The sequence below is a fragment of the Chlorocebus sabaeus genome, chromosome 16, assembly GCF_047675955.1.
Source record: "Chlorocebus sabaeus isolate Y175 chromosome 16, mChlSab1.0.hap1, whole genome shotgun sequence".
Classification (NCBI taxonomy): Eukaryota; Metazoa; Chordata; class Mammalia; order Primates; family Cercopithecidae; genus Chlorocebus; species Chlorocebus sabaeus.
The window spans coordinates 69,258,338-69,279,233 of record NC_132919.1 but is presented as its reverse complement, the minus strand read 5'-3'; the positions used below and the strand labels follow the sequence as shown (position 1 = coordinate 69,279,233).

Genomic DNA, 20,896 nt, shown 5'->3' with positions numbered 1-20,896 from the left:
AGGCTGGTCTCGAACTCCTGACCTCATGATCTGCCCGCCTCAGTCTCCGAAAGTGCTGGGATTACAAGCATGAGCCACTGTGCCCGGCCAGCGTGTTTGTATGTTTCTATGTGTGTATGCGTATAATATATATACACATATACATGATTAAGCTAATAAATTGTGTTGTTCAACTTTTCAAAGCTAGGACATAGCTTATTCTTTGTATTTTCCCCAGTGCCTAGTTCAGTATCTGACACATATTTGGTGCTTCATAAATGTTGAGTAAATACAGTTTTTTCTTTGTGTTACTTTTGTGGAATTTATCACATGCTATTTTATTGGTTGGGTTCATCTTCTCTATTAGATTGCAAGCTTTTTATTTAATTTAATTAATTTATTATTATTATTTTTTGAGACAGAGTCTTGCTCTGTTGCCCAGGCTGGAGTGCAATGGCACAATCTTGGCTCACTGCAACCTCCACCTCCCAGGTTCAATTGATTGTTGTACCTCAGCCTCCTGAGTAGCTGGGATTACAGGCATGTACCACTACGCCCGGGTAATTTTTTGTATTTTTAGTAGAGACAGGGTTTCGCCATGTTGCCCAGGCTGGTCTTGAACTCCTGAGCTCAGGTAATTCTCCTGCCTCGGCCTCCCAAAGTGGTAGGATTATAGGCATGAGCCACCACGTCCAGCCTATTTATTTTTTTGAGACAAGAGTCTCACTCTGTCACCCAGGCTGGAGTGCAGTGGCATGATCTTGGCTCACTGCATCCTCTGCCTCCCAGGTTCAAGTGATGCTCTTGCCTCGGCCTCCCGAGTAGCTGAGATTACAGGTGTGCGCTACCATGCCCAGCTAATTTTGTATTTTTAGTAGAGATGGGGTTTCGCCATGTTGGCAAGGTTGGTCTTGAACTCCTGACCTCAGGTGATTCGCCCACCTTGGCCTCCCAAAATGCTGGGATTACAAGTGTGAGCCACTGTGACTGGCCAGGTTGCTAGCTTTTTAGTGAGTAGGTACTTGTTTTGTTTTTATTTGTATATTCCTGAACATCTGTCATATTGCTTTGAAAATTACTTATGGTGCCAGACGTGGTGGCTCATGCATGAATCCCAGCACTTTGGGAGGCCGAGACGGGTGGATCACCTGAGATCAGGAGTTCGAGACCATCCTGGCCAACATGGTGAAACCCTGTCTCTACTAAAAATGCAAAAGAATTAGCCGGGCATGGTGGCGTGTACCTGTAATCCCAGCTACTCAGGAGGCTGAGGCAGGAGAATCGCGTGAACCTGGGAGACAGAGGTTTCAGTGAGCTGAGATCGCACCACTGCACTCCAGCCTGGTGACAGAGCAAGACTGTCTCAAAAAAAAAAAAAGAAAAGAAAAGAAAAAGAAAATTACTTATGGTATGAATGAAAAAACTAAAGCCTGTCACTGAGAAGGTGAAGGCCTTGGGACAGAAAAACAAGAGAAGTTCCTCTTCTGCTTGGAAAGAAACAGAGAAGGAAAACAGAGTTTCTGTGATATTCATTGTCCAAATTTTAGGTAGTGGGAAGGAAGCTCACTGAGACTTTTGGTCTAGGAAGAACATTTTGTACCATTGTGTTTTACCTGATTTACCTCCATTCCAGTAATGTTGCAGCACCGAAGGAGGAAGTTTTTATCCTTAGCTGGTGTGACTGGCCGTAAAGCAGTTTTTCGGATCAGTAGACAATTTTGATTAGTGTTGCATCATGCATTTACACAAAATTAGTTTTTCACTTTGCAGAATGTGTTGCTTGAGAAACAGAAGAAATAGATACAATATTTCAATGTTTGGTATTGTGTTTTTATTTTTCAGTTAAATCCAGATGTGAATGTTTTCCAACGGAAATTTGTGAATGAAGTTAGAAGATGTGAAGAAATGGATCGAAAGCTTCGTATGTGCACTTTGGTCTTGTGTAATTTTCCTTTAATGAATCATTTGTCTTAGATTAATGACATTAGTCCTCTTAATAGAGGAAGAAAATGCTATAAGAGAAAAGAAAAAGGAAAAATATTGCAGTTAAGATGCTGAGGTGAATTTCTGGTATACGAGTAGATTTTGTGGTCTTTGGGCTAAGTAGTGCTTAACGGAAACCTTGTTTGAAATAACATGCTGCAAGCTGAAAACTGGTTATTTTTTTTGTGAGATTTCAAAAACAAAACTACATTATAGAATTTTGAGAAATAGGACCCAGCGCACCATCAGTTTTTGTCAGCAGAGTCACCTTTTAATTTGAGCTATTTAAGAGGGAGGAAACTAACATTTATTTAAGTTCCATTGAGGGCTAGCTTGCTCACATACATTATTCATTCCCCCACAACATTCCTTCAAGATGGGTATTACCTTATTTAATGATTGAGGAAACTAAAGATCAGAGAGGCTTCATGACTTGCCCTGGAACATAAATAGTTATGATGGAATCAGTATTTGAAGCCAGGTTGTTTTGTCTGGCTCAAAAATCCATGATCTTGCCACTCTAGTAAGCCAACTTGTGGTTAGCTGATAAGTGAATTGGTCCCCACTCTAAAAAACAATTGTAGTTGTCACTTGAAACACTTTTCTCTTCTGGTATTTTGGGTCCTTATTACCTGTTCTGCTTTTTCATTTTTATTTTTTATGCTTAAAACCGACCTGATTGTTTTCAAATTTAATGAACCCCTTTAGATCTGGAGTTGTCTCACTAGTGTGTTAAGTGTCAAATATTCTATTGTATTGTACTCTTCTTCCATAACTCTGCTTTGCCAATAATATCTATAACCAGAACTGTCATACTTTGGAGTGGCATTCGTGTTGGGAGGAGAGGTGCGGCCTTGAAGGCCAGTGTTAAGACCTGAAGAAAGAAAGAAGGCAGTTGTGGGATGACCACCCTTTGGAGTAGCTTCAGAGAATGTGAGGTTGGAGAAAGAGGGATGTGGAGAAAAAAGGTGCTTCTTTTATATTAAACGAATATATATATATAAAAAATATCTTTCTTGGATAAAACTTTTTGTAGTCAGGCTTTAGATGCTAATTCTTTTCCTTAAATAATGGCAATTTTGAGCATGTGCAGGTAGGCATGAATGTTTTGATTCTGTCATTTTAGGCTTTGTTGAGAAAGAGATAAGAAAAGCTAACATTCTGATTATGGACACCGGTGAAAACCCAGAGGTTCCCTTCCCCCGGGACATGATTGACTTAGAGGTAAACAGTTCTCCTCAGAAAACCAGAAAAGTTTCTTTCTACTTAAATGCAGAAATTACTTTCCTGAGCAGATAGAGAGTAAAGTAATTCTTGCTAACTTTGACAGCATTATCTACTGATTGTTTCTTGTAGGTGGGATTGAAGTGAGTTTCCCCTTTGCTTTTTTATTGATAGATAGTATTTGTACACATTTATGGTATATATGTGATATTTTGGTATATACATAGAATGTGTAATGATCAAGTCAGGGTATTTGGAGTATCCATCACCTTGAGTATTTACCATTTCTATGTGTTGGGAACATTTTAATTCTTCTCTTCTAGCTATTTTGAAGTATATACTGTACATTGCTGTTAACTATAGGCACCCTACTCTGCTATTGAGCATTAGAACTTATGCCTTCTATCTAACTGTATGTTGGTCCACATTAACCAATCTCTCTTCATCCCCCCACAAACCCACACACCCTTCATAGCCTCTGGTATCTATCATTCCACTCTCTACCTCTATGGGATCAAGTTTTTTAGCTCTCACGTATGAGTGAAAACTTGTGTTATTTGTCCACGTCCTGTTTATTTTGCTTAACATAATGACCTCCAGTTCTATCCATGTTGCTGCAAATGACATGATTTTATTCTTTTTTTATGGCCAGACCATGTGAATCCCCTCTTTATCCCCTCTTTTATGGTGACAAACAGCACTGAAACAGTATTATATGCCACTAAGTAAATGTTTATTGGTTTATCAAAACCTTATTGGAGTAAGTTAATTTATCTACTATTTTATTTTATTTATTTTTGAGACACAGCTGTCACCCAGGCTGGAGTATAGTGACCCCATCTTGGCTCACTGCAACTCCTGCCTCCCAGGCTCAATCAGTTCTAGTGCCTCAGCCTCCAGAGTAGCTGAGACGATAGCTGTGTGCCAACATGCCTGGCTAATTTTTTTGTATTTTTTGTAGAGATGGGATTTTCCCATGTTGGCCAGCTTGATCTCGAACACCTAACCTCAAGCAATCTGCCTGCCTCAGCTTCCCAAAGTACTGGGATTACAGGTGTGAGCTACCATACCTGGCCTATCTACTAGTTGGTTATTCTTGCAGACTAAATGGGCAGCCAGTAGACTTCTCAGTAATTATTTTATCCATCTGAAATCTCCTGAGAAAGTTACCAAGTATACAATAGAATCTGTAAACAAAGAAAGACTTTTTTTTTTTTTTTTTTACTTCCACAGTGACTTAGAAAGGAAATACTATTTTTTTTTTTTTTTTTTTTTTTTCAGAGAGAGTCTTGCTCTCTCACCCAGGCTGGAGTGCAGTGGTGCAATCTTGGCTCATTGCAACCTCCGCCTGCCAGGTTCAAGCCATTCTCCTGCCTCAGCCTCCCAAGTAGCTGGGATTACAGGCATGCACCACTGCGCCCAGCTAATTTTTTTTGTATTTTTAGTAGAGACGGAGTTTCGCCATGTTGGCCAGGCTGGTCTTGAAATCTGACCTCAGATGAGCCACCCGCCTCAGACTCCCTAAGTGCTGGGATTGCAGGCATGAGCCACCGTGCCTGGCCAGGAAAGTTTATTTATTTATTTATTTATTTATTTATGAGATGGAGTTCTGCTCTTGTTACCCAGGCTGAAGAACAGTGGTGTGATCTTGGCTTACTGCAACCTCCGCCTCCCGGGTTCAAGTGATTCTCCTGCCTCAGCCTCCCAAGTAGCTGGGACTACAGGCATGCGCCAACTTGCCTAACTAATTTTGTATTTGTAGTAGAGATGTGGTTTCACCATTTTGGTCAGGCTGCTCTCAAACTCCTGGCCTCAAGTGATCCACCCGCCTCAGTTCAGGAAAGATTATCTTAAGCAAAAAAATTTCCATAAAGAAAATTGCTCTAGTAAAATCACAGTATTTGCTAGGCAAGTCCAAGATCTCTTTGAACTATCAGCTTGACGACAGTTATGTGGGATGAATTCATTTATTGTCTTTCAGAGCAAACATATTGAGCTTAGCCTAATCTATTTTCTTTTTTCTTGTAGGCCAATTTTGAGAAGATTGAAAATGAACTGAAGGAAATCAACACAAACCAGGAAGCTCTGAAGAGAAACTTCCTGGAACTGACTGAATTAAAATTTATACTTCGCAAAACTCAGCAATTTTTTGATGAGGTCAGACTATTGTTTCTTTTAGTATTTGAGCAGCTGATATTACACTCACACAAGTGGGCCATATTTTTATTCCAGTAATTATTTTAATTTGCTATTTTGGAAGCAATGCCATTTTTGCACCCTGTTTTAGTTAAAGAAATGTGAGATTATGTTCCATTTTTCATGCAGTACACAACCAGCCATGGTTTTGCATTTTTTCACATTTTCTTCAATTTTTCATTTCAAGATGAGGAAAGGAACCCTGAAGTAGTTGTATAAATGTAGTTAGTATAAATTTCTACATTATATTTATACTTATAAGGTAAGTATATGCTTAAGGTCAAAGCTGAAGAAACAAACATTTGATTATAGACAAAATTATAACAAAGGTTTAATCACCAAACCTTTTGCCATCAAATTTTTATTTTATTCTCTATGTTTGCTTATAAACCTTCGAGCACATTTTTCAGTACTTCAGATAGCACACATCACACTAATTTTTCAAGAGTTTTTCATTGTATGTATTGTATGGAAAATATTGGTAGGATGCTTGTTTGAAACTTCTGGGTTATCATGTAAACTTAGATGCATTACCTTAGAGGGAAACATGTTAATAAGTTCTTGGGTTAAATATGTAGGTGAGGCCGGGCATGGTGGCTCATGCCTATAATCCCTGCACTTTGGGAGGCCGACCGAGGCAGGTGGGTCACCTGAGGTCAGGAGTTCGAGATCAGCCTGGCCAACATGGTGAAACCTGGTCTTTACTAAAAATACAAAAACTAACCAGGTGAGGTGGTGGGCACCTGTAATCCCAGCTACTCGGGAGGCTGAGGCAGGAATATCGTTTGAACCTGGGAGGTGGTTGTTGCAATGAGCTGAGATCGCTCCACTGTACTCCAGCCTGGGTGACAGAGCGAGACTCTTATCTCAAAAAAAAAAAAAAAAAATGTAGGTGACTAAGTTGGGCATGGTGGCTCATACCTGTAATCCCAGTACTTTGGGAGGGTGAAGCGGGCAGATCACTTGAGCCCAGGAGTTCGAGATCAGCCTGGGCAACGTGGTGAAACCCCATCTCTACAAAAAATGCAAAAATTAGGCAGGCATCGTGGTGCACGCCTGTAGTTCCAGCTACTCGGGAGGCTGAGGTGAGGGGATTGCCTGAGCCCAGGAGGCAGAGGTTGCAGTGAGCCGAGATTAAGCTACTTTACTCCAGCCTGGGGGACAGAGCAAGACTGTCTCAAAAAAAAATGTAGGTGACTTAGTCCAGGTGACAATGTGCTGAGGTGACCCCATGGAAAGGATCTGGAGCAAGGCTTGCAGAAGGCTCCTTTCTCCTAATTCAGCCTGGGGAGGAGTCTTAGCTTTCAACTTGGATGTGGTTTTTCTGATGGCCTGAAGTACAGTAACTGTCTTCTTGACAGGTGTTTTTGCCACCAGATTGATGATATTAGACACTTTAGGGATTGTTACAGTCACTGTTCAATGTGCCTTCTCATAAAGTTCTCTAATTCCTTTGCTCAACAAGAAAACTTGGCAAAGCTTTTAAATTTAGAGGCCCTTTTTTTTGAGACAGAGTCTCACTGTGTAGCCCAGGCTGGAGTACAATGGTGTGATCTCAGCTCACTGCAACCTCCACCTCCCAAGCTCAAGTGATTCTCCTGCCTCAGCCTCCCAAGTAGCTGGGATTACAGGTGCTTACCACCACCCCCAGCGAATTTTTGTATTTTCAGTAGAGACAGGGTTTCACCATGTTGACCAGGCTGGTCTCGAACTCCTAGCCTCAAGTGATCCATCCACCTCTGTCTCCCAAAGTGCTGAGATTACAGGTGTGAGCCACTGCACCTGGTAGGGGCCCATTTTAGTTAGCATCTGCTGTGTTCTCAGTTGTACTTTAAATTTATATTTATAGTTTTTATTTTTTTTAAATTGTTTTTAGACTGGGCTTGGTGGCTCACGCCTGTAATCCCAACACTTTGGGAAGCTGAACAGTGGATCAGGAGGTCAGGAGTTCAAGTCCAGCCTGACTAACATGGTGAAACCCTGTTTCTACTAAAAATACAAAAATTAGCCAGGCATGGTGGCGGGAGCCTATAATCCCAGCTACTCATGAGGCTGAGGCAGGAGAATCGCTTGAACCCAGGAAGCAGAGGTTATAGTGAGCTGAGATCATGCCACTGCATTCCAGCCTGGGCGACAGAGCAAGACTCCATCTCAAAAAAAAAATTTGTTTTTAACTGCCTCATCTCAGAAATTTTTATCTTTTGAGGGGAGATTAAGTATCCATAATTCTCTAGGTTGGAGCAGGAGTTCTTCAAACAACAGCAGCAGACTTACCTGTAATCTTGTCAGAAGTATGAATTACCAGTCTTCACCCTAGACCTACTGAATCAGAAACTGTGGGAGTTAGGCCTAGCAGTCTGTATTTACCAGGTGATCCTGAGGCATGCTAGTTTGAAAACTGCTGGGCTAGAGAAAGTCTGCTGAGGATGTGATACATTCCTCACTAATTTAAGGATTTGACTCAGAGAAGCCATTTAATTAAAAGGATCTGCTGGGGCAAAGGAAAGGGGAAAAACTCATATGAATTTAATTTCCTGGTCCTTTCAAGAATCAGAAGGTATTAATATTTATTTAGCTTGCTCATGGAGTCGAGAATTTTGAGTCTAGTGGTAACTTCTTTTGCCAGTCCCTAATGACATCACGTTAGAGGGTGTGGAACAGTGTGATTAACTCTTAAGTGTTTAAGGTCTTTTGCAATAAGCATCGCCACTTAAGCCATGTGTTTTTAATGAACCTGCAATTTCAGTATGCTCACTGTCCAGACATTGTATTTTTGTTCACTAATTCACTGAACATGTAATGAGCACCTACTCATTGTGAGACACAAGATGAGTAAGACGTGTTCAAGGCATGTATCATTCGGTCATATTAAGAAGCACCCCAGAACATGATGCTTTCATATGCTCACAGATGTGCGCTTTGCTAAACATGTCCAAGCTGCTACCCACAGATCTGATGTAAACTTGGCCTTATAGTCAGAGCTCAGCTACTTTTTAGCATTATTTGGAGCTTAATTCTTTCACCTTCCCTGTCCCCATTTTTTTCCCTTTTGATATACTCTTTAGTTTACTGCTGAGATATTGCTATCTCATATGAAAATGTCTTTCAAGACCTCCTAAGTTTAAGAATGAGAGCCAGCTTCCTATTATGGTTCATTTTTGGAGAAATTCCGAATAAAGACTGATAGATGGATTCCCTTAAGGGAAATAATTATTTAAACTATTAATTTTCTAATGAAAAGAACTTAGTAAAAATGAAAATAAGAGGAACGACTTGGAAAAATGATATTTTAAATCATAATTTATGGATTTAGGAATTTTATTTTGTGAATAATAAGTCTAAACACTAAATGCCTGTTTTGAGAAGACAGACTCTAATTCTTCATGATCTTTGTGCCCTATTCATGCTGGGCTGTTTTTCCGCTCCTTTTTTTTTTTTTGAGACAGAGTCTTGCTCTGTCACCTAGGCTGGAGTGCAATGGCGCGATCTTGGCTCGCTGCAACCCCCGCCTCCCGGGTTCAAGCGATTCTCCTGCCTCAGCCTCCCAAGCAGCTGTGACTATAGGTGTGCACCACCATGCCCAGCTAATTTTTGTAGTTTTAGTAGAGACGGGCGTTTCACCATATTGGCCAGGCTGGTCTTGAACTCCTGACCTCGTGATCTAACCGCCTCGTCCTCCCAAAGTGCTGGGATTACAGGTGTGAGCCACCGCACCCAGCCTCCCCCTCCTGTTTTATTCAAAACTTTTTTTTTTTTCAATCTCTGGAAGTACCTAGAGCACAAGGCCGTGGCTATGAGAGGTTCTCATGCTGCTTTTGTCATCAATTCCCCTTTCATTCCTAGCAGCCTCACTGCATTGCAAGAAGTCTCCTGGCAGGAACCTCTCTGCCTTGCCTGTTCTTGCACTAATTCACAGCCTCAGCCAGGTTCCTTTCCATAGACCTTGCCCTGCTGCTGCCTAGCAGCAGGCTCAGGTGTCACTGCCACAACTTTGCATCTGCACATGCGAGTGCACTTCAAATAATGCAAAACATAGGACACTTGGGACCCTCAAATGTTGGAAACTTAGGATTTTTAATGAGATTTTCTTCTATGTCTGAAATTATAATATTTGCAAAGGGCCTAAAACACTACCAGTTTTAAACCTTTATTTTTTATAATTTGGTGACTACAATCAATGATTCACAGTAATGAGTTAGCAGAAATGGCTAAATCAGAAAATGATTCTATATTTAGGCATAGGAGTTATGATTGGCAAGGTGTGTGTAAGGGGAAAAATAAACATATTGAATAGTCTTATGATTAAAGATTATTACAAATTTGACTTAGTCATTTCTTATCTAGGGCATTTAAAATGACTTGTTAATGATTATCCTTTTCTCAGTCTTCTTGCTTATGAAGAACTGTAAGAGCTGGAGAGATTTCTCTGCATCTTTTACCATAAGCACCATAACATATGAGAACGTAAAGAAGACTGGAAAAGTAATGGTTAATGGCATGCAGATCCCTGCTTTCCTTTCCTTCTCAATTTTCCATCCATCTGCTTTCTTTATTTTTTTTCCCCATCTGCCATTTCCTTTGGGGCCTGGGTGAATACCTTAAGTAATGAAATAAAATTTTTTTTCTTGATGTAGATGGCAATAATTGTTTGTTCTTGGTAATTGACATAGCTTGAACTGGATGTGCTATTTATACTTAATTGCTGTAGAAACAGAACTGAAGTTCTCCTGCTTCCTTTTTGTAAGGCATGTTTTTCAGTATCTGAATGGAGAAACCAGAGGGCATAGCAAGTAATGTAGAGGGATATTTACAGTGTTGTTATTAGAGGACCCAGATACTCTCAAGACAAGCTTGTCCAACCCATGGCCCTCAGGCCTCATGTGGCCCAGGACAGCTTTGAATGTGGCCCAACACAGATTTATAAACTTTCTCAAAACATTTTGAGATTTTTTTGCAATTTTTTTTTTTTTTTAGCTCATTAGTTATCATTAGTGTTAGTGTATTTTATGTGTGGCCCAAGACAGTTTTTCTTCCAGTGTGGCCCAGGGAAGCCAAAAGATCAGACACCCCTGCTCTAAGATTTAAATACTCTCAGCCACGCGGTTTTAGATATTGCTTTAAAGGCCTTCTGTTAGTGGGTGGTTCTAGTCTTCCTAGTTTCTCACCAGGCACAATTTTATTTAAAAATTTGTAACTTTTCTCTCTAAGGCAGAATTCTTAAGTATGAAATGGTGAAATTAGCAATTCAAATATTATTGCAAGTTTCTGTTGAATTTTAATTTTATTGTTTTTATTCTCAGAGAGTCCTAGATAGAGTCTTTGAAGTGGTCTAGTTGCTAAGTACTGTTTGCTTTTCCATCAGTTGTCCACTTTAGAGCACATGTGTTTGCATTGAGTCTGATATTTAGGGTTGACTTAAACCATGTCTTGTGAGACATCCAGGCGAGTAGGATGGAGTCTTGTGAGTAGCAGTCAGGCTCACTGGTTTTTGCCAAGGGATAAATCAAGAACAAGTTGAAATATTGTAATCATCGGGATCCTGAAAACAAGTTGCCTGCAGTCAGCTGATTTGATTGCAAGTAGAAACTGAAAGAACCCCCTCAACTTCCATGTAACAGCAAGTGGTAACCAGTGTCTCCATGATCTCATCTTAAACTTTTCCAATCTCATGACAGTATTTCTCTGCACTTCTGGTGTTGATCCTTACTTCCCAAAATGATGCTTTCAATTTTTTAGGCCTTCAGACTTACCATCTGGTTTATACACAGTTTTTCCCCCCTTTTTGCTATGTTTATGATCCCGTGACTTTATCAACTGATGGTCCCTGTGCTGCTTTTTAAGAGTGTGGCTGACAGGTAGAATCAAATTGAAATTTGGAATGAAAATGATAGACAAAAACTCTTCTGACTTTTTGTCTTGTGCTTTTGAAGAGGATGATTGTTCTGGTTTACTCCTAGTTTTTGGTCAAACAAGTATTGCCTGGATATTAGAGTTGGGGCGATGAGGCAAAGGAGAAGATTATTGGCTTGGTTTTTGTTTTGTTTTGTTTTGTTTTTTGGAGCAGCTTCTTCTTTCTGATGGGAGTAAAGGGTGGTAGGATGAGTTGGGTAGAGAGAGGCTAGGAAACGTAGACCCGTGTGTGGGAAGATCCTTCTTCATTTCATTGTATAAACTGTCATGGTGGAAGTCATTTTAAATCTTACCAATTACACCAGCCCATGAGCTCTAGTTTGGTTTATTATCAGTTGCTTTTCCTTCACTTTACTTGATTCTTGAGCTGTGTTCTCAAGAATCCTACAACTGTAAAGCCTATGTGAACTTATTTAGAAGATTCCTAGTCAGAAAATGGGACATTCAGATATGTTTTTACAGGCTTGCCCAGCTATTGTGCTTCTTATCCTTTCGAAGACATAAATACTCTTTAAATCCCATGGCTTGGAGCATTCTGTAAGTGACCATGCTGAAAGTTCTCATGTTCTGAATTTTAAAGGGGCTGGAAACGTAGATATCTGGAGCTGCCCCTTCTGTCTTTCTCCAGACTACACAGTATTCAAAGACAGTGGCAGTGCCTTGCTTCTTCCTTGGAAAGAGAGCCTCTATCTTTCACATTCTCACACAGGGAATATTCTAGTTTGTAGCTACCCAGAAATTAAATGTTGAGAGTATCTGCAGAGCGTCTTCATTATTGCACAGAAGGGAGAGAGATTTTAGCTTCCTATCTACATGCAGAGGTATTTCCTGGCCCTTCGTGGTTAATTCAGGGAAATATAGGAGAGAAAATGGCTTCCACCAAGTAACAGATTTATACATGTCACCATCACTTAATGTTTTTTTCTTTTATTCCTTATTTCTAAAACCATTTCCCCAGATGCTTTACTGGGGCAATTATGCTTTCTTTACCTCACATTTGTTTTATTGGTTTTCGTCCCCTATTCTTCTTGTCTTTTTATGGGTATATCTTGTCTTTTGGTGGTTTGTTTTCTTTTTCATCCTTATTTTCTGAATCTGTCTCCTGGTTCCTCGTTCCCTGCATGCCACTAACTATTTTCATTAGATATTAATTGATTTGTGAATTCAGGCTGAATTGCATCATCAGCAGATGGCGGATCCAGACCTGTTGGAAGAGTCCTCATCCCTCTTGGAGCCAAGTGAGATGGGAAGAGGCACGCCTTTAAGACTTGGGTAAGTGCTATGTCAACCTTTCTGTATTCAGTGGGGCCATGTTCATCTCTGCTGTTCAGAAGAGCAATGAGACTGGGGATTCACTTGCTACCAGGATATGCCCTCCTCTGAGCCTGTTGAGATAGTCCTACAGCTCTGGATTCATGCCTGAGTTGCTCTGTCAGCTCTCTGCTGGGTTCATAAGTGAGGCTGGGAACAAGACTTGTCTTAAAACCTTCCATCCCATGACATGAAATAGATTTCCAATCTACCTCTTCTCCCCACAGCTTCGTGGCTGGTGTCATTAACCGGGAGCGCATCCCTACTTTTGAGCGCATGCTTTGGCGGGTATGCCGGGGAAATGTGTTCCTGCGACAGGCTGAAATCGAGAACCCCCTGGAGGATCCTGTGACTGTAAGACAAGGAGATTGCATCCTGTGGAGTAGGTCTTGTAAAGGGAGCCCAGAGCAGTCATGTAGCATGGGGCCACCTGAATCCAGCGCTTCCACAGAGGAGCCATTATCTTTATCTCTGCTCTAATTGGAGAATTTGAAGTACTTCCTCTAAGTTAATTGCTGTCATAGATACGTAGGAATGTGTGATGTATACATGACATATACATATTTTCAAGTTTACCCATGTAGATGTTATTCTGATTAGAAATTTTTATTTTCACTTATTTGTCTTTTGTGAAAATTAACTTTAAAGCAAGATATCTGGTTCCAAATTTGGTTTTTTTTTTTTTTTTTTTGAGGCAGAGTCTCACTCTTTTGTCCAGGCTGGAGTGCAGTGGCGCGATCTCGGCTCACCACAACCTCCGCTTCCTGGGTTCAAGCAATTCTCCTGTCTCAGCCTCCCAAATAGCTGGGGATTACAGGCGTGCGCCATGATGCCTGGCTGATTTTTTCTGTATTTTCAGTAGAGACTGTTTTACCATGTTGCCCAGGCTGATCTTGAGCTTCTGATCTCAAGTGATCCGCCAAGTGATCCGCCTGCCTCGGCCTGTCAAAGTGTTGGGATTATGGGCGTGAGTCACCCTGCCCAGCCCCAAATTTGGTAATATTCATGTATAAAAAGAGAAGGAGAGATTTCCTAAACTGGTCTTAATAAGCTGATGAAATTTTACTTGGTAAAGTTTTTTTGTTTGTTTGTTGGAAGGATTAGAAACTTAGTTTATAGATATTGCACAAAATAGGATGATCTTCCACACCCAGTACTTCAGGAAGTAGAAACAGTTTAACATCTTGGCATTTGCCATAATGGGACAGAGTTTATCATCTAAACCTGCATTTAGGTGTGGTGAGTCCTGATTTCAGGGAGTACAGGTAAAGATAAATGTACTGCAAAAATTTTACTTTGCTTTTGTACGAGTGTTATTTAGAAACCTGAAGTTAGTTTTTCTGTTTTGAATTATCTTGTGAATTTCTTAAATTAGGGTCTTTACCTAAGAAGAGAGATTGAACTGTGAGATTTCTCAGATTGGGTGGGCTGTGCAGCTGAAGGGCTTTCATCCTCCGTGCTATGAAAGAGTGTGGTGACACTTCAGGTGAACCCCAGGCTTAGGGATATAGTTTCACAATCTTGCCGAAGGCCTTCGAGTTCTGGAAACATTGTAATCTGCAGTCACACTAATGAGGAACTTTTCTCAGGAATATTCAGTCAGGTTTCCTCTTGGCAACAGAAAGGTTATTTTATCAACAAATCCAAAAATGGGGACCCTGGATATCTATAACAGATCAGGCCGCACAAAGAATGGGTTCTAGTTTAGCCTAGAGAATTTAGGGATTTCAGACCCTTGAGCCTAATTTTCTTCACTCCTTATCTCCTTTTATCCTTCTGAAGTTTTGTTTGTTATTATAAAAGCTGTACATGCTGTGTATGACTATGAGAATATGCCGACAACCAGAGATAATCCTGGTTAACACGCCATATACCTTTTTTTCTGATCTTTCCTTCCAGTCCTTGCATCTTACTTCAGGTATAAATTTGGTATTTGGAATGGATTACCTTCCTCCCTGCCCCATAAAGTCCAGATTAGCTTGAATTATGGGATTCTACATCAGCATTCTTCCCAGGGACTCAGTTCCTTGTAGTTATTCAGCCCCTTTTATCTAAGAATTTCTAAGTCCCAGAACAGACAGAAATGGCTTCCTTCTCTTTTCTCTCCTATACTTTTATCATTCAGGCAATATAAGATTTAAAGTTGAATTGGTAAATAAGTCTAAACAGTGCTAAGAGGAGCATCATTTTAGCTTCAAGCTCCTGGTTGAGTCAAAAAAACAAATAGAGAAAGATTTTTGTGAATTAGAGGTTATAGGGTAGATGTTGTTGTAGTGAAGCTTAGGAAATGGAGTGAGGGCAGTGGTTAAAGTGCGGGATTGCCATGTCCTTAAAGGATGCCTGTTGTTCTTACATCACCAAAAAAGTTGGTTATTTAAGAGATTTTCATCCAGATACAGAAGTCTGAACTCTTGTTTTTTTATTCTGGGGCCTAGGGTGACTACGTGCACAAGTCTGTGTTTATCATTTTCTTCCAAGGCGATCAGCTGAAAAACAGAGTCAAGAAAATCTGTGAAGGGTAAGAGAGGCATGCCTCTACCAGGAGGGCACAGCCATGCTGCCCAAATGTTGAGTCTTAAAGTTCAGAATAGTGAAATACAAATCCTTTTTAGTCTACCTCGACACAGTGAATTTATCTTTTAATAATGTTAGGGGCTATTTTAATCAATTCAAAATAACCTGAATTCATTTTTATTTTTATTTTTGTTGCTCAGATGGGGGATCTCACTCTGTCACCCAGGCTGGAGTGCGGTGGTATGATCACAGCTCACTGCAGCCTTGACTGCCTGGGCTCAGGGGATTCTCCTGCCTCAGCCTCTAGGGTAGCTGGGACTACAGGCGTGCGCCCACCATACCTGGCTAATTTTTTGTATTCTTTGTAGAGACTGGGTTTTGCCATGTTGCTCAGGCTGGCCTGGAACTCCTGGACTCAAGGGATCTGCCTATCTCAACCTCCCAAAGTGCTGGGATTAGAGGTGTGAGCCACTAAATTCTTTTTCCTTTTTCTTTTTTCTGACCAAGTCTCACTCCATGCCCAGGCTGGAGTGCAATGGTGTGATCTCGGTGCACTGCAACTTCTGCCACCCAGGTTTAAGTGATTCTCCAGCCTCCCGAGTAGTTGAGATTACAGGCACCTGCTACCACACCCGGCAAATTTTTTGTTGTATTTTAGTAGAGAAGGGGTTTCACCATGTTGGCCAGGCTGGTCTCAAACTCCTGACCTCAGGTGATCCACCCACCTCGGCCTCCCAAAGTGCTGGGATTACAGGTGTGAACCACTGCACGTGGCCCTAAATTCATTTTTAAAAATACCATCAGAACCACAGTTGTGGCCAGATAACAATGGCTTATGCCTGTAATCCCAACACTTTAGGAGGCCGAGGCAGGAGGATTGCTTGACCCCAGGATTTGAAGACCAGCCTGGCCAACTTAGTGAGACCCCGTGTCTATAAAAAACTAAAAACTGAAAAAAAACCACAATTTCCTTAACTTAGGGAAAAATAATTCTTAAGGACTCATGGTTTATAAACGCCATATTATTCTGGGACAGTGAGTCTCCGTACTTAGCATAGATGTTATGTCCTTCAATTTTCTGAAATTCTGCCTTAGGGACAGATTTTTTTTTTTTGAGATGGAGTCTCGAGCTGCCATCCAGGCTGGAGTGCAGTGGCACAATCACAGCCCACTGCAACCTTCACCTCCAGGGTTCAGGCGATTTCTCCTGCCTTAGCCTCCCAAGTAGCTGGGACTACAGATGTGTGCCACCACGTCTGGCTAATTTTTGTATTTTTAGTAAAGATGGGGTTTCACCATGTTGGCCAGGCTGGTCTCAAACTCCTCATGTCAAGCGATCTGCCCACCTCAGCTCTCAGAGTGCTAGTGTTACAGGCATAAGCCACTGTGCCTGGCCTTTTTTTTTTTTTTTTTTTTGAGGCAGGGTCTCATTCCATTGCCCAGGCTAAAGTGCAGTGGCGTGAGCACAGCTCACTGTAGCCTTGACTTCCTGAGCTTAGTTGATTCTCCCACCTCAACCTTGTGAGTAACTGGGACTACAGGCATGTGCCACTGTGCCCAACTAATTTTTGTATTTTTTGTGGAGACGAGGTTTCACCGTGTTGCTCAGGCTTGTCTTGAACTTCTAGAATCAAGCAATCCACCTGCCTCAGCCTTCCAAAGTGCTGGGATTACAGGCGTGAGCCACTGCGCCTGGCCTAGGGACAGAATTTTTTCCATGCCATCTTACTCCGTTAATTTACAGTATAATTTGCTTTACTTTTTTTTTTTTTTTCATCTCAAGGGAATTTCATAGCTACAGAGAATGTCAAGATAGTTCAGATGTTATAATTGCTTCATCTGCAGGTCGTTTCACATAAATAGTGTTGACTTAGGCTGGACGCGGTGGCTTATGCCTGTAATCCCAGCACTTTGGGAGGCCGAGGTGGGTGGATCGCTTAAGGTCAGGAGTTCGAGACCAGCCTGGCCAATGTGGTGAAACCCCATCTCTAGTAAAAATACAAAAATTAGCCAGGTGTGGTGGCAGGTGCCTATAATCCCAGGTACTCGGGAGGCTGAGGCAGGAGAACTGCTGGAACCCAGGGGCAGAGGTTGCAGTGAGCTGAGATTGTGCCACTTCACTCCAGCCTGGGTGATACAGCGAAACTCCGTCTCAAAAAAAAAAAGAAAAATAGTGTTGACTTAATACATTGGTCTGACCTAATCCTGTTTTGGTCCTTCTGGTACATTAGGATTACTTTCTGAGATTATTTATATTAGATAAGTTAAGAAACTTCGATGTTCCTACATTCCAGGTTCCGAGCCTCACTCTATCCCTGTCCTGAGACACCACAGGAGAGGAAGGAAATGGCTTCCGGAGTGAATACTAGAATTGATGATCTCCAAATGGTATGCAGAAGGCTGGAAGGAATTTGTTTTTGTGAAATACTGGAATACAAGACCATCCTCCTTCCTTGAAACACTAATGGTCTACAAGGCACCTGTAGCAAACCAGGATACCAAAAAAAGAAATGTCCATGGGTAATATGTCCTTCTGGGAGCTGAGAAAGTGTCAGGAAATGATGGTTAAAAATAGCATTAGCCCTCCTCAAATGAGACAGGAATGCTAAGCATCTAGATTCCTTGTTGCCTAGCATATTCAATTCCTCTCCACCTCATGAGTCTGAGATTTTTTTTTTTTTTTTTTTTTTTTCAGACAGAGTCTCACTCTGTCACCCAGGCTGAAGTGCCATGGTGCTATCTCAGCTCACTGCAACCTTCGCCTCCTAGGCTCAAGTGATCCTCCTGCCTCAGCCTCCTGAGTAGCTGGGATTACAGGCATGTGCCATCATGCCTAACTAATTTTTGTATTTTCGTTTATTTTTTTTGAGACGGAGTCTCGCTCTTTTGCCCAGGCTGGAGTGCAGTGGCGTGATCTTGGCTCACTGCAACCTCTGCCTCCCAGGTTCAAGCAATTCTCCTGCCTCATCCTCCCAAGTAGCTGGGATTACAAGCATGTGCCACTGAACCTGGCTAATTTTTGTATTTTTAGTAGAGACAGGGTTTCACCATGTTGGCCAGGCTGGTCTCAAACTCCTGACCTCAAGTGATCCTCCCACCTCGGCCTCCCAAAGTGCTGGGATTATAAGCGTGAATCACTGTGCCTGGCCTAATTTTTGTATTTGTAGTAGGGATGGGGTTTTACCATATTGGCCAGGCTGGTCTTGAACTCCTGACCTCAAGTGATCCACCTGCCTCAGCCTCCCAAGGTGCTGGGATTACAGGCGTGAGCCATTGTGCCAAGCCAAGTCTGAGATAGTTTTTTTTTGTTTTTTTGAGACAGAGTCTCACTCTGTCGCCCAGGCTGGAGTGCAGTGGCACGATCTCAGCTCACTGCAAGCTCCGCCTCCTGGGTTCATGCCATTCTCCTGCTTCAGCCTCCTGAGTAGCTGGGACCACAGGTGCCCGCCGCACGCCCGGCTAATTTTTTGTATTTTTTAGTAGAGATGGGATTTCACCGTGTTAGCCAGGATGGTCTCGATCTCCTAACCACATGATCTGCCTGCCTCGGCCTCCCAAAGTGCTGGATTACAGGCGTAAGCCACCACGCCCGGCTGATAGTTTTTATAATAATAATTTTTTAAAAGTATGCTTAGTTAAGAAAAATATATATCAAACAATCTAAAAATACATGAGAAGTCAGTTCTGCCCTCTCCCACACACCCTCCTGAGGCAGCCAGTCCCAGTAGCTCGGCATGCATCCCTGCGGTCACCTTTGATCTTAACCACACAGTCTAGCCAAAAAGCCCTGGTGTGACTTTTGTACCCAAGAAGAGACTGTGTTGGAGTTCTGCCAAATTGCAGTAAGTGTGGTTTATGCACACTACAGTTATCACAGAGCTCTGAGGGAGGAGTTGTGAACTATGTGTACATGGAAGGAAAGACTGGTAAGTGGGGCTTTGTTCCCTTTGAAAGAATGAAAGTGATGATTACCCCCTTAGAATATTAATAAACATGCTTAATCCCAAAGGCAGTTCCTTTTGGCAGTGGCAGAATTGTCAGAGATACATTGTAAGTTCCATTTCTCTTTTTTTTTTTTTTTTTTTTTTTGGAGACAGAGTCTTGCTCTGTCTCCCAGGCTAGAGTGCGGTGACGCGATCTTGGTTCACTGCAACCTCTGCCTCCCGGGTTCAAGCGATTCTCCTGCCTCAACCTCCCAAGTAGCTGGGATTACAGGCGCCCGCCACCACACCTGGCTAATTTTTATATTTTTAGTAGAGATGTGGTTTTGCCATGTTGGCCAGGCTGGTCTTGAACTCCTGACCTCAGGTGATCTGCCTGCCTCAGCCTCCCAAAGTGCTGGGATTACAGGTATGAGCCACCATGCCCAGCCTGTAACTTCCATTTCAACTCTCAGTGACTTCCATCATGTATGACCCACCAATCTGAACTGTTGCTGGCTCCTTTGAGATACACTTACCTGTTTAACCAGAGAGAGTTTTAGAACTGCTGGTGAGTGATAGGCTATATTAGTACATTCCGGGTTCTAAGGCTGTCTTAATCTCCTTCCAGTCCTATGGGTAGATGTAAAGAGCATGTGCGGTAGACATTATAACTGACCAAAATTTGATTTTTAAAAAATCTAGCTGTAGGAACTGGAAGTTTAAAAGGGATTGAATACTAAGGAGTGGGATGAGGAAAGAGAAAGGCAAATAGAACATTGTTTGCTAGTTTCTTTAGCATCCTTCTAGAAAAAGGTTTCTTTGTTTGTTTGTTCTGTTTTGTTTTAAAGACAGATCTCACTGTATCACCCAGGCTGGAATGCAGTGGCACAGTCTTGGCTCACTGCAGCCTTGACCGACTAGGCTCAAGCAATCTGTCTCAGCCTCCCAAGTAGCTAGGACTACAGGTGCTTGCTGTTATGCCCAGCTAATTATTTTGTGGTATGTTTTTGTGGAGATAGGTTCTCACTATGTTGCCCAAACTGGTCTGGAACTCCTGACCTCAAGCAGTCCTCCTGCCTTGGCCTCCCAAAATGCTGGGATTACAGGAGTGAGTGATAGTAATTGTGAAATAGTCCACAACCAGAAGGAAAGAAAGTAGCTATCTTCAAGTGATGTATTTCCCTAGCATGCCATGGCTTTGCTTTTAAAAACAAAACAAAACAAACCTCTTTATGGAGGTCACCTTCCTCTGCCCAAGACAGTTTTTCAGGGAGTAATTACTGCTTTGTTCTGAACTCACTTGAAGAATTATCTATGGTGGAGACTTGTGCTTTGGGTTGCTTGCCTAATTTCTTCCAATTGGAAGCAGCAGGCTTAGCTACATTTCTGCTATTAAAAACTGAAATATGAGCTGGACATGTTGGCTCACACCTGTAATCCCAACACTTTGGGAGGCCGAGGCAAGTGAATCATGATGTCAGGAGTTCGAGACCAGCCTGACCAACATGGTGAAACCCCGTCTCTACTAAAAATACAAAAATTAGCCATGCGTGGTGGTGCGTGCCTGTAATCCCAGCTACTTGCGAGGCTGAGGCAAGAGAATCACTTGAACCCGGGAGGCGGAGGTTGCAGTGAGCCAAGACCACGCCACTGCATTCCAACCTGGGCCACAGAGCGAGACTCCGTCTCAAAAAAAAAAAAAAAACTTAAATATTTGGTATTAAGCCAATGGAATGTAAAATGTTCCTGTACCTTCCTCCCACCCTAGTCTTGGCACTGTGATTCCTCTGAGGGAAATCTGTACTGGTTTCGAAAGGATCAACACTGAACCATTTTTTCCTCTGAGAAGCCTGACA

General features: G+C 41.9%; 1 protein-coding gene across 5 annotated transcripts in view; it reads left to right on the top strand.

Annotated features, from left to right (window-relative positions):
• Window positions 1-20,896, top strand: part of ATP6V0A1 (ATPase H+ transporting V0 subunit a1) — a 64,300-nt gene that overhangs the window by 6,009 nt on the left and 37,395 nt on the right. For 3 of the 5 annotated variants that reach the window (XM_008012633.3, XM_008012632.3, XM_037993168.2), the window contains exons 3-9: window positions 1,822-1,900; window positions 3,089-3,186; window positions 5,215-5,343; window positions 12,461-12,564; window positions 12,831-12,957; window positions 15,039-15,121; window positions 17,412-17,505. In XM_008012633.3, coding sequence (XP_008010824.1) covers window positions 1,822-1,900; window positions 3,089-3,186; window positions 5,215-5,343; window positions 12,461-12,564; window positions 12,831-12,957; window positions 15,039-15,121; window positions 17,412-17,505 — 714 coding nt within the window. The remainder of the gene's footprint in view (window positions 1-1,821; window positions 1,901-3,088; window positions 3,187-5,214; window positions 5,344-12,460; window positions 12,565-12,830; window positions 12,958-15,038; window positions 15,122-17,411; window positions 17,506-20,896) is intronic. The other 2 variants (XM_008012635.3, XM_008012634.3) reach the window with 1 other exon arrangement.